The sequence below is a fragment of the Sceloporus undulatus genome, chromosome 7, assembly GCF_019175285.1.
Source record: "Sceloporus undulatus isolate JIND9_A2432 ecotype Alabama chromosome 7, SceUnd_v1.1, whole genome shotgun sequence".
In the NCBI taxonomy this organism is placed as follows: Eukaryota; Metazoa; Chordata; class Lepidosauria; order Squamata; family Phrynosomatidae; genus Sceloporus; species Sceloporus undulatus.
This window is the reverse complement of record NC_056528.1, coordinates 12,906,802-12,918,979: the sequence shown is the minus strand read 5'-3', so window position 1 is coordinate 12,918,979 and position 12,178 is coordinate 12,906,802. Positions and strand designations below refer to the sequence as shown.

At 45.8% G+C, this 12,178-nt stretch overlaps 2 protein-coding genes across 7 annotated transcripts in view; one reads left to right on the top strand and one right to left on the bottom strand.

The window, feature by feature from the left end:
- NR5A1 (nuclear receptor subfamily 5 group A member 1) overlaps nt 1-419 on the top strand; it is a 38,792-nt gene extending 38,373 nt beyond the window's left edge. For all 6 annotated transcript variants that reach the window (XM_042479078.1, XM_042479081.1, XM_042479082.1 and 3 more), the window contains exons 8-9: nt 39-135; nt 299-419. The gene's annotated coding sequence lies outside the window, so the exon portion shown is untranslated. The remainder of the gene's footprint in view (nt 1-38; nt 136-298) is intronic.
- Nucleotides 1-12,178, bottom strand: part of ADGRD2 (adhesion G protein-coupled receptor D2) — a 22,799-nt gene that overhangs the window by 1,519 nt on the left and 9,102 nt on the right. The window contains exons 14-25 of the mRNA XM_042479076.1: nt 11,796-11,925; nt 11,482-11,585; nt 10,871-10,973; nt 10,529-10,682; nt 10,211-10,344; nt 9,650-9,765; nt 8,066-8,186; nt 6,596-6,637; nt 5,567-5,620; nt 5,289-5,430; nt 5,114-5,172; nt 3,651-3,681 (exon numbers count right to left, since the gene is read on the bottom strand). Coding sequence (XP_042335010.1) covers nt 3,651-3,681; nt 5,114-5,172; nt 5,289-5,430; nt 5,567-5,620; nt 6,596-6,637; nt 8,066-8,186; nt 9,650-9,765; nt 10,211-10,344; nt 10,529-10,682; nt 10,871-10,973; nt 11,482-11,585; nt 11,796-11,925 — 1,190 coding nt within the window. The remainder of the gene's footprint in view (nt 1-3,650; nt 3,682-5,113; nt 5,173-5,288; nt 5,431-5,566; nt 5,621-6,595; nt 6,638-8,065; nt 8,187-9,649; nt 9,766-10,210; nt 10,345-10,528; nt 10,683-10,870; nt 10,974-11,481; nt 11,586-11,795; nt 11,926-12,178) is intronic.

Here is a 12,178-nt window from a genome sequence, read left to right as displayed (position 1 = left end):
TTGTTAACCAAATCTTTTATCATTTCCTCTGTCTGCAGTGATATTTGTTAGCTACGCTGAGCCCTCTCTGTTTATTTTATTTCCTTTTCATTGTGGAAAGCAGGGTAAAAATCGAATCTACAGATCGGTAAATAGGTAAGTGGCCACATCCCACCCTCTGGAAGCCGTGGGCTGTCGAAACAAGGAGTTTTTCAAAATTTCAATGCGGGAATGGGGAGGTGGGAGGGTTCCTTTTTCTCTTTTCTTTTTCGGCCTGCCGCTGCAGCGCCTCAGAATGGCTTCCTCCCTATCCTGTCAGGTGCCCAGCTGTGGAGATGAGAAGGCACATGTTGCTATGCGTGGCTTAGCAACATGCAAGGTGTATTCAAAGTGGATAATGAAATTATCGCAAGGGAAACAATGAAGAGACACTCAAAGAGGTATGGCGGGGGGGAGCAATCGCCTTCTTTGCCAAGACGGGGGCCAAGACGCTCCTTATTGTCTGTGCAAATATGTGACAGCATCCTTTCTCTTCCCACCCCAAAGACCCTTCTCCGGGGGCCTCGCTTAGCCACATAATGGGGTGTAATGAATATTGACAGAAGATCATACCTCCATAAAGGCTGCCAGAAACTCATTAAGAGGGGGAGGTGTGCATGTGTGTGTTTGTGGCGAGGAACATGTGGCCTCCTTGTAGAGTGAATGAAGTCCAAAAGCTTTGAGGGGAGGGAGAGAGAAAAGAGAGGAACCTTCCCAATGCAAACAAACAGAGGCCACCTTGTATTGTCCCCTGCTCCCATTTAATAATAGCCCGGCTTTTCCACTGCTGGGGCACATGTGCAGCAAGAGGCCGAGATCCTACATCGAGGTGATGGAGCGTTAAATTTATGCTCACGCAATGATTGCACAATGCTGCCTTGTTAGTGAAATGCGACACTGCACAACCAATGCACACCCATACGCAATGTGCATCCATGTGCAATTTGGATGTGAAATGTGCACCCATGTGTAACAGGCATGTGAAATAGTCAGCCACACGCAATGGATGCATGCAGTGTACATCCCTGTGCAATGGGCATCAAATGCAATGGGTGTGTGAAATGCACACTCATATGTACTGGGCCATGCAATGTGCACATATGTGCAATTTGGATATGCATTATGCAACCATGTGTAACAGGCATGTGCAATGCTCAACCATGTGAAACAGATGTGTGTACTGTACACCCAGTTGCAATGGGCATCAAGTGCAACGGATATGTGCAAAACACACATGTACAATGTGTCTCATGTGCAATGGGTGCATGCAATGCACACTCATGTGTACTGGTTGTTCAATGTACATGCACAATGTGCAAGTGTGCATGAATGGCACCACATGGAGAACTCTGCTTCTACAAACTTGAACTGAATGTGAGCTTGCGACACAAGACAAAACCGCTTGCCTAAGAGAGTCTTAAGAGAATGTGTAAGACACCACCAGGATTCTGATCACGAAATGCGAATCCTGTTGTGGTTTCCTAAACATTATTTCAAAATATGTCCCCGTTTGGGACCAAGAGAGGAATAAATCAGCCTTTATTTTCTCTCTGGGCCGATAAGCCTGTTCTCATTTTATGACCGTGACGGTATTAACTCTGTAATCACTTTTTAAAAAGCCACACAATCCCCTGGAACTGTTTTGAATGCAAATGTTATGTCTGTTCTTGGACGCCACCTTGGGCTATCTGTGGGGATGGAATGAAAGGGGGAAAACTCTTAGAAATAAATAAATGGATGCAGCAGGGAGGAACCCCTATTTAGGGAGCATAAAACAATTTGTGAGAAGATGGGAGCTTTGTTGTATGAGAGCGATGGTGGGTCAGAGACCTCTGAGTACACCCAGCACCTGTGTCTCCATTTTCCCTTTCCTCCTATGTTTGGTCTGTATGTGTGTGTGTGTGTGTGTGTGTGTGTGTGTGTTTGGTCCTTTCCTTTCCTCTCCTCTGTCCCCAATCTTGGCACAAAAGGGAGAAGGTACTGAAAGGATGTAGAAAAGGCTGTATCAAAGCAACATCCCCCCCCCCGCCACATCTCCCTGGGGAATCAGGTCTTCTCACTTATGTTTGGTTTCCCATCTGGCCAAAGGCACCACGCCTCTTGGGCTGGAGCTCACAAAATGCCCTGGCATGACTGCTTGTCCAGTACTGATATGGTATCTCAGCCCCATATATATATATATATATATATATATATATATATATATATAGTCGTTTGAAGAGGTAACATTTGCATCTTGCTTGTCAGGGATTCACAAACAGCCTCAGAGAGGTGAAGCACTGAGAAAGTCAATGGTGCCTCTGGGTGTACGCAAAGTATTGAGGCCCAGTTACCAGAAATGAAGTCCCAGTCCCTTCTGAGCTCCTGATTTGTGTGTGCGAGAGAGATTTCTGCCTTGTTCCTTTTGCATGGCTTATTTGACAACCCAACCTGGCTGCCTTGGCATTGGCTGGCCTGAATAGAGAAGATCAGGGCTGAAATAAGAGGAGACAGACAGTCCTCCCAACGCTGGTGAGCCAAATTCTCAGACTGAGTAAAAAGACAAGAGATGCAGTGCCTGGCTGGAAAACAGTTTGGTTTTTCATCAGCAGGAAAGGCCCAAATGCAAGAGTACAGATGCCTCAGTTGGGTCGGCTGGCCTTTTGGAAACTCTGGCTCAATGCCTGATGAATACCTTGCACTCTTTTGAGTCCACTGACCCAATGGGAGGCCAATCCAAGAGGAAGTCAGCTCCATCCAACTTTTCCCTGCAAAGACCTCTCCTCCTCTTCTCTGTTCTATGGTGCCAGAAACCATCTGGCTGCGGGGGAGGAAGATAAGACACCAAAACATCCCAAAGGAGCCAGAGATGTAGGTATCTGCCTGCCTTCACCAGCCCCAGTCGGCCAGCTTGGCTCCCTTGCTTACAGCCTCTGAGGCTCCTAAATTCTGGGGGACATTTTCTGTGCCACATCAGGAAGGAAGGAAGGAAGAAAGGGAGGGAAAGAGAAAGGAAGGGAATGATGGAGGAAGGAAAGGAAAGGGAGTTGGGAGGGAAGAGAAAAGAAGGAAAGGGAAGGGAAGGATGGAGGAAAGAAGGAGTAAAGGAAGGGAAATGAAGGGAAGGGAGGAAGGAAGGGAAAGGAAGGCAGGTAAAGAAAAAGAGCAGGGAAGGGGATATATATGTGCAAACTTACAGCACTCTATAAATAAATGTTAATACTACTACTACTACTACTACTACTACTAATAATAATAATATGAAGAGAAAAGGGGAGAAGGAGACAGAAAAGAAAAGAGGTGGCAGAAAGAAAGAGAAAGAACAAAGGGATGACATTAAAAAAGAAGGGCGGAAAGGAGCAGCTGGAATGACTCAACCGAGTCACCCCCTGCAAAAAAGAGAGATGGATAGTAGAAAGAAAAAGACAGAAGGAGGACCAAGAGAGAGAAGAAAGGAGAGAAATGTGGCTGAAGAGCAGTTTGGGAAACAGTCTTCCCCTCATCATTTTTCACAGTTGGCTGGGCTGGAGGAACATAGGATTCTTCCTCCCTGATTCAGACCCTTCTCCAACTCCAATGCTCTTTCTTAAGAAAGAAAAGGAAAACCTAGCGGTACAAAATCCTTCAGAAACCAAGAAGGGAAAAAACCTTACCTGAGGATTTGAAAGCTGTCAGTTGCACAGCCTGAAAGGAGAGAAGAAGACTTTATGAATGGAGCAGCAAAGATTTACAACACATACAGAGGCTTCTTCTGTGACGGACAGACAACCTTAAAGCCTACACCAAAGTCCATAGCTAGACAGAGCCATGAAGTTTGAAACTTGAACGAGAACTCAACAGGAATTTAATAGAATCATTGACTCTTAGAGCTGGAAGGCACCACAAAGCCTAGATCTTTAGGAATACACAGCTAATGCAATCCTGAAAGGAGTCCAGCCAGAGGAGGTTTGCCATTGCCTTCCCCTAAGGCTGAGAGAGTATGACTTGCCCAAGGTCACCCAGTGGGATTTTATATGGCTGAGTGGGGAATCGTACCCTGGCCTCCAGAGTCTTGAAACCAAGAAAACCCCATGATAGGCTCGCCTTATGGTTGCCATAAGTCAGAAATGACTTGAAGGCACACAACAACAACCGTTGCATTTGCAAAAATGCATACAGAGTGAGTTCATCAGCTGAACTCTTTGCACTGGGACACATTCAGAGAGGAACCTGAATCTGGCTCTTCTCTTCTTGCAAGTTCTTCAGGGTAGGCCTCTTCCACACTATTAGCAAGCCTCCTCAGACTCCGCAGCCCTCTGTTTCTCTCTCAGCCCTTTCCATCCAAACAACGGGAACACTCAGCGTCCTTGGCATTCAAAACTCAGCGCCAGTGCTGCCTTGCCCCGGAGAAATTAATCTTTTTAGCCCGAGCCTAAGACGGCAGGGCCTGGTAGCTTAGCAATGACGTGGATCCCATCGACTCACACCTGGACACACCTGACCAGCATTTGGCTTCTCCTGTTACCTGCTTGGCACCATCCGCCAGGGCAGATGGTTGGGCTCCAAAGCAAACCTGAAGCACACGCCACCCTTGCCTGCAGATACCTGGCATCCTGTTCTTCAGATTATTCTTGTTATTATTATTTTTCAATGAGGATGTTTATTTGGCTACTGGTGCCCTTGGAGATCAAACGGTTGGAACATGGCATAATCCTTTGTCCTTTCATTGTCTTTCCCAACACATGGCAGAAATGTAATCAATTAAAAAAAGAGAGATTTTGACAGCTTCCCAAAATGCCTCATTGAGATGTTCAGCTTCTTGACTGCAGCCATTGATGCCAACGACAGCCAGGTTGGGCAGGCAGCTTAACAAGGCGCAAGGGTGGCTTTCTTGGAGGGAGGCAGGTTATAGAAAGAAATGCTAACCTTTTTGATAATACTCTTGGCAGACATGTTTGGTGAAAAATCCATTTGCCTAATTCCTCGTCCATTTTGGTGACTCTACCCCGTTTTATTCATAAATAATATTTTTGGGCGTGCAGAAAACCACATTTATTTTGTCCACAATATCTTCTTTTCAGAACAAAAATGCTGAGTTTCATGCAGGAAAGTGAACCCAAAGGGAGGAACTACCTACCGGCCTGTCCGGCGACATGATCGCTGAAAGCCCCATTGGAATTTTGGCCCCGAAATTCCCTGAGTAGTGAGGAAAGGAGCGTATCAGCAGAAATGTAAGTGAAACAAAATGGGAAACTCAAAAGCAGGCTTAACTCTTCTCTGGTAACACATGCAACCCTCCCTCCATGCCATACCTTTGTGGCCAACGTTCTTCCCTGTGGCATCCTTTGCTGTAGCTGGAGGGGCTGAGTTCTCTGGGGTGGAAGGGTTGCATTTGCCCATCTCCCAGGAGGTGTTTCTGGGACTCGACAGATAATTGATGGGATGGGAGCAGTTCTGAAATGACATCAAGTTATGCTTAGGGTTAATCCTAACCCTAAACCTAACCTTGCTGCTCCTCAGCAGTTGCCTGAAAGGGTCAGAGTTTGCAAAAGTGACCAGAATGACAGGGACTAGACTGAGGAGGACCTACCGTGAATGAGAGTGCCTTCTTCTTCTCCTTCATGCGCTGGATGGCATTACGGACCTAAGAGTCAAGCATGGAGACATGAGACTGAGCCTCTCCTTCTACCTCCATCCTCACAAATCAAGCAGTAAAAGAAGTTCAATGAGGTGGGGGACAAATTGTTTCGAGATCTAAACTTAGAAAGCTTAGGTTTTTTTGGGCCCACAACTACTACCAGAATCCTCTTGGGAGGTTCTAGTCCAAAAAAGTAACTTGTCATAAGCTGTTCTCTGGAGGTATTCCAAGCATAGCTAGATGACCGCTGTAGTCCTTCATCACACATCGTGGCCCCAGCTTCTTCTTCTTGTGTGCCTTTAAGTTGTTTCCAACTTATGCCAACCCTATCAAGGGATTTCCTTGGCACATTTTGTTCAGAGGAGGTTTGCCATTGCTTTCCCCTTAGGCTGAGAGAATGTAACTTGCTCAAAGTCACCCAATGGGTTTCTATATCTGAGCATTAATTTGGATCCTGGTCTCCCAGAGTCCTAATCCAACAAACAAACCTCTACCCTACACTCATTTCAATATGGTGACTCTCTCCTAGGATTTTGTTGGCAGGGTTTATTAGGAGCAGGTCTACCACTGAGGGTGAGAGAGTGTGACTTGCTCAAACCCATCCAGTGGGTTTCCCTGGTTGAGCAGGGATTCGAATCCAGAGTCAAACCATGACACCACGCTGGCTCTCATGCTGCAACCGGCTTTGGATCTGTCAACATTTTTGAACCAAGGCTGCAATGAGACCAGTGTGTGGCCCACTTGTGGCCAGCGGTTGATCATTTCCCTGCTCAATTAGCTTGTTGCCCATCTTTCTCTTTCAAACTACAACAGCAGCCAGGGCCCTGATGGGAAGAACCTCTCCCAGAATCCCCTCCCCAGACTCTGATGATGGAGATTTCATGGCCCAGACCTGTACAAGCTCATTTGCAAAGCCTTAAGGACTAGAAACTTGGGGCTTGATGAGATGAACTCTTTATGATGTTTCAAGCTCTGACTTACCTCGCTGTTGTAGATTGCATAGACCAGGAATATGTAGAGACCCTATATTTTAAAAAAGAGCGATGATATACATATAAATATCACAAATTTGAAACCCTATAGTGCAGCATGATCACTTTGTGGCACTGCATGGCATTGGCGGAAAGCTGGATCTGTACTCTCTCCAGAATCACTTGGGTGTGGTATTTATTTATTTATTGAATGCATACCCTTCCTTTCACCCAAGATGAGATCCAAGGCAGCTTTTTGTGGTTATTGTTGTTAACTGCGCTCGAACTGACTTTGACTCATGGTGACCCAGTGAATAAGACACCTCCAATGCTTTTGTACAAATAATGGAAAGAGTGCCATCTTGGTCTTTGCCTGAGATGGCAAAAAGGCTTGGGAGTTGGAATAGCCCCATTTGTCCAAACAATTGTCAGTTTGCAAAATGCAGCCCAGTGACGACTTCACGAGAAGAAGTTTTGGTTTGAACGGAAAACCCAACAAGAAGGGGGAAATGGATTTGCTCATTTTACAAAATGATTGCCATTTTGTAATAAAACCCCCCACACTCATTTGGGAAGAAGATAAAATAGAAAGCTCTCTACCCTCCTCCTGCCTGTAACGCAACTCAAATAGCATTCCTGGGCTGGAAGAGAAATGAAAATGGACCGGAAAGGCTGCTATCTAGAGGCCTAAACTGGTCAATGCAGTCCACTACTCAACATGCAATCCATACACATCAATCTGGTCTCATTTTAAGTGTTGTGGCTGCATCCTATGCAGTCCTGGGATTTGTAGTTTGGGGAAGCACAAGAGCTCTTTGGCAGAGAATTAACTAGCCTGCAAAATTACAAATCCCAGGATTCTGTAGGAGGCCATTCAAGTGGGAACAAAGATCTCAAAGTGTACAGTGAGAAAGAGAGCTGCACAAACTCTTATCCATTAGTCCAAATGTCCTTCTGCCTGTTTATTCATTTGTGTCAACTACATTTCCCTCAGTTCCAAGAGAGGTTCAAAACCACTTGGGATCTGGCTAAATGTTTGCAAACAGAGACTATGGACAGCAGGACAAATGTTATTCTAAGCACTCCCACCATGACCCCAAATTTTGCCAGGGAGGATGGGTTGAAGGCACCACTCTCCTAATTACGTTTTCTCAACCCTAAATTACCGTATTGGAGAGACAGCTCTGGATTTACACGCATCTCTTGCACACTCCTCTTAGACAGAGCTCCAGGTATATTTTGTCTAAGATCCCCCTTTGACCTTCTTCCGCTTCTTCCCTGCCACTATTGTAAAACTTTGAAAGTGAAATCTCATTGAAGCTACCTCCCAGAATCCCCCAACCATTATAGTCCCAGGTAGCTAAGGGATTCTGATAGCACCCATCTAACTTTTCCATAGGAAGAAAGGAAGAAGGAAAGAGAAACATTAAATTTGGATGGGTGGGCGGGTGGTACACAGTCTCTGCTGAACACTACTCACCTGGAGGGAGTTCAGCACAATGAAGATGTAGGCCCAGGTGATGCTGAGGTGGACTAGGACCCCACAGACCCAGGTGAGACCAAGGACCGGGAGCAACACCAGGACGGGCTTTGCAGTTGCCCTAAGCAAGGGTTTCAGGATTTAGGGAGAGAAACCAGGAAGGAAAAGATAAACCACACCATTAACTTAATCACAACTTGATCCAAAATCCAGCAAGTCTGTCTTTGCCAATAGCTTTAGAAAATTTATGTGTCTGGATTACAATTCCCAGAATCCCCTAGATTCTAGTCTAGTCTTTGGTACACCTAAAATTCACAATGCAATCCCTTGGGAGTTACTGTGACACAGGTCAAGATTATTTTTATTGGTTCCACACTGGCCTTTTTTTAATTTAAAAAAAGATCTCAACCACTATCTTAAATTCAGCACATTCAATTTGTTTTGCATAAAGGCCCTCCTTTTTGCAATATGCCTGTTCCAAAGCTCATATCTAAGATTATGACTTATCTAAAAATGTGGGGTTTTCTGACGCCTGGCTTGCTTTTTTTTTACTTGTGCAAAAACTGAGATTCATAGGGCAGAGACAAGAGCTATGCAAAAAAAGACAGCAAGTTTGGCCCTCCTCTAAACCCCTCCAAGAAAGTGGCGGAAGGGGTGTGTGTGTATCTAAATGTGGGGATAACCACATCCCCCATTTTATATGACCCCAAGGCTGGAATGCCCTGTCATGGTATTTGGAGGCATGTGGAGATATGACCTCGAAATCCTGGTGCTGCAGCCAACAGGATATTTTGCATAGTGCAAAACTATTTTGTTTTTGTTTTTTTGCATTTAAAAGTTCTGATATTTCTTTATTGTAAGTGAAAAACTGTACATAATCTGTGATGTTGCAATAAGACACACACAGAGAGAAAGGCACAACATTGGGAAAATAAAACCATGCAACTGCAATTTACCAGACTCCTTCCCAGGTACCCCTGTCCTCTGTTTCAAAACTCAAGTCAGACCCCAAAATAAGGAAGTCCGTGACACCCCCAGGCCCAGGAAAATGCCTCCTACCCATTTCCCCCAGCCACCCCACAGATGTCACCCTGCCCTCCAACCAATGTCCATCTTCTACTCTGCAAATTCAGCCGCATTTATTTATGCAACTAGTGGAACAGTGTGTGTCTGCCGGGTGCCAAACGGCGCCAAAGTAACAGCAACAGGAGACTCCCAGCCCAGTCAGCCTTATCAGAGTTTGGGGGGAAGGTCTCAGGAACAATGAACAAAGCAGAGATGGATAAAAGAGGAGCAAAGATTCCAAAATGGAAGCCAAAAGGGATTCCAAGATGGAGCCCAAAAGAGACCCTAACATGGATGCCGAAAGAGATTCCACATTGGAGGTGGGAGCTGTTGCTTCAGACAGCATGTTGTTCGGTGGTTGGACAAAAGAGTAAATTAGAACATCTCTGGGTGATGGCGAAGCAATCCAGCAGCATGGAAATTTGATTTTAAATATTCTCTGCTAAAGGGCAGACTTCAATCTAAATGACTGCATGGAGAGCAGAGGAAGGGTACCCATGTGTGTTTGCTTTCTCTCACCAGATCTGGATGCCAATCTGCTTTTCCAAGCTGCTGTTGGGAGTCAGCATCCTTGACCGCCTCCGTGCGCTGGAAACGGTCACCACGACCACCCGGAAAAGGACAAAGGTGTTCACCTGGGAGAAATTGAGGCAAGAGGCAAGGGAGAGATTGGAAGTGTGCCCCCTGGGGATTCTGGGAGTTGTAGTCCAAAAAAACAAATAAAGGACATTGTTTGCAAGCTCTGACTCAGGAGCAGAAATGGGGGAAGTGTCTCTACAAGGATTATGGGACTACTACAAAGGCAAAGCCTTTAGGGAAGGGCTGCAAAGCAGTGGGCACAGCATATACTTTTTGTGCTGGAGGATCCCCTAATCAATACAGATAATCAATACCTATATTCTCCTTCATTTTTTTTTTACTGGCTGAAGGTTTATGGGAGTTTTGTAGTCCAATAAGAAAAGAAAAATACTCTCACCCTGTGCCTATTTGCACAAACAAACATGAACACCCATTTCTGACCCATCTTCCTCTTCCTTTTGACTGGCCAAAAGTTTTGACTGGAGGGATTTAGGCACTTACTGTCAGGACAAAAAGGACCGGTCCAACAAAGGCCCAGATGATGTCCGTCTGCACATTTAACCAACAGTGGTTGTCGGCCACGTACTTGTTGAACGATGTGGCCAAGGTTACACCGACAATTACAATGGGAAGCCCTGAGGGATGACAACAAAAGAGAGTTGGGAAGTCCAGTCTTGGGGTGGCATATGGTCTCCACTGTGCCATCGCTGTCTGTCTGGATGTGCACAAGCTAAAACTGAATAAAGTGAAACAGAAAGCCAGTCTGGCTCTTTCTGGCTCTGAATATTCCCCAAATATTTGAATATTCAGGAGACAAACCCCATCCGGTGATGTAGTAAAACTTCATCCTCCGGTCCTCGCTCATGTTCACGGCCACCACTTTGCTCCACAGCAGAAGACCTTCCACCAGCATCCAGGCAAAAGCTGCCATGAAGAAGAGGTGCAGGAAGGCTGTGACAGCAAAACACACTCCCTGCAAGGTGGGACAGGAGGAGAAGGAGAGGTCAGTGCCAGAGTTGCTTTGTCAAGAAGTTGCTTTGCCAAGGACCAGAGGAGTTGTGGGTTTCTCAGCATGTCTCCTCTCTGGTCAAACAGGCAAAGGCAGGGTAGATGTGGAAGGTGCCACCGTCATCCTGCCACAATTTCCTCCATTTTTCCTACCTGGTTGGTTTTGGCCAATTCGCTAAACATCAGCAAGGCCTCCGCAGCTGCCAAGGCAAAGATCAGGTTTTTGTGCACCGTGGTCCGCTCGCTCTTGGGGACGCTGCGTGAAAGTATATATTTATTTAATTTTATCTCTCACATTTCTCCCAAAGTAGGATCACAATAGGAATGAAAACAAAATGGGAAGAATGAGCAGTCCCCGTCCCCCCATTCATCCCAATCCTCCCTCCTACAACTATCTAATCTAGCATCCTAGGAGGGCTGGGAAAGATGGGATTCTCAATCACTTTGCCAGCAACACAGAAGTCCATTCATAAAGAAGAGTGTATGGGGGAATGGCTGATTCTTCAGCATCTGTGTCATTTTGGAGGACTAGCACCTTCTGAAGCAGTTTGTTGTACTCTGCTGAAGTTCACAAAATGGAATTGACTGCCCCAGGAACAGACTCTGCATCATTAAAATGGTTTTCTTTTAAGCAGAGTCTGGATGGACCTCATTGAGAGACATTGCAGCAACAGCTTTCTTGCCTAAGTAGTGGGCAGGGCTGCATGACCTTTGGGTTACCCCTCCAATTCCTATCCTAGGACTTTGCCTCCTTGCAGTCTTACCCGACAGCCAAGAAGAGGACAAAGGTGACAATCAGGGCACAGAAGGAAACGCCGCAGCCAACAAAAGTCAAGGTCTTCAAGATCGACTCCTCCTCTGCGTTCCTCTGCTCCAACATAGAGACAATGCCTGTTAAAGTTGAGGTGGGCTGGAAGCCCCCAAAGGCCACAAGCCTTTGGTCCTATTCCAAAGTCCTTTCGAAAACAAGTATTTCAGGCCAGGCCTGTGCCTCCCACCAATATTCTGCAAATGCCCTCCAAAATCATCCTAGAAGAAGGTTTGCATCCCTTTTCATCTAGGGTTTTGCCTTTCTCACCTGCACCTCATAGACCTGAAGCAGGACAGCAAAGTTGGTGGTGTGGTTGCAAAAGCAGGCGGTGAATTCTGGGTGGGAATTTATGACCGAGCAACCTGCAGTGGACCAGCCTCCATGGCCTCCTTCCAGGCTAGAAAAATGGAGAGAAAGACAGAAAAACCACTTTAATCCAAGCTATGGCCACCGAGGGGAGGCAGAGCAGACGAGAAGAAAGGAGGAAAATGAGATGCAAGATGGAACCCCAGTCACCCCAAAAGGTTTGCTGCTTAAGTGCCTCAACCAGAGTCCTTTGGGACAAATCATATCCCATTGCTGAGACCACATTACAGATACTAATAATAATAATAATAATAATAATAATAATAATAATAATAATAATAATA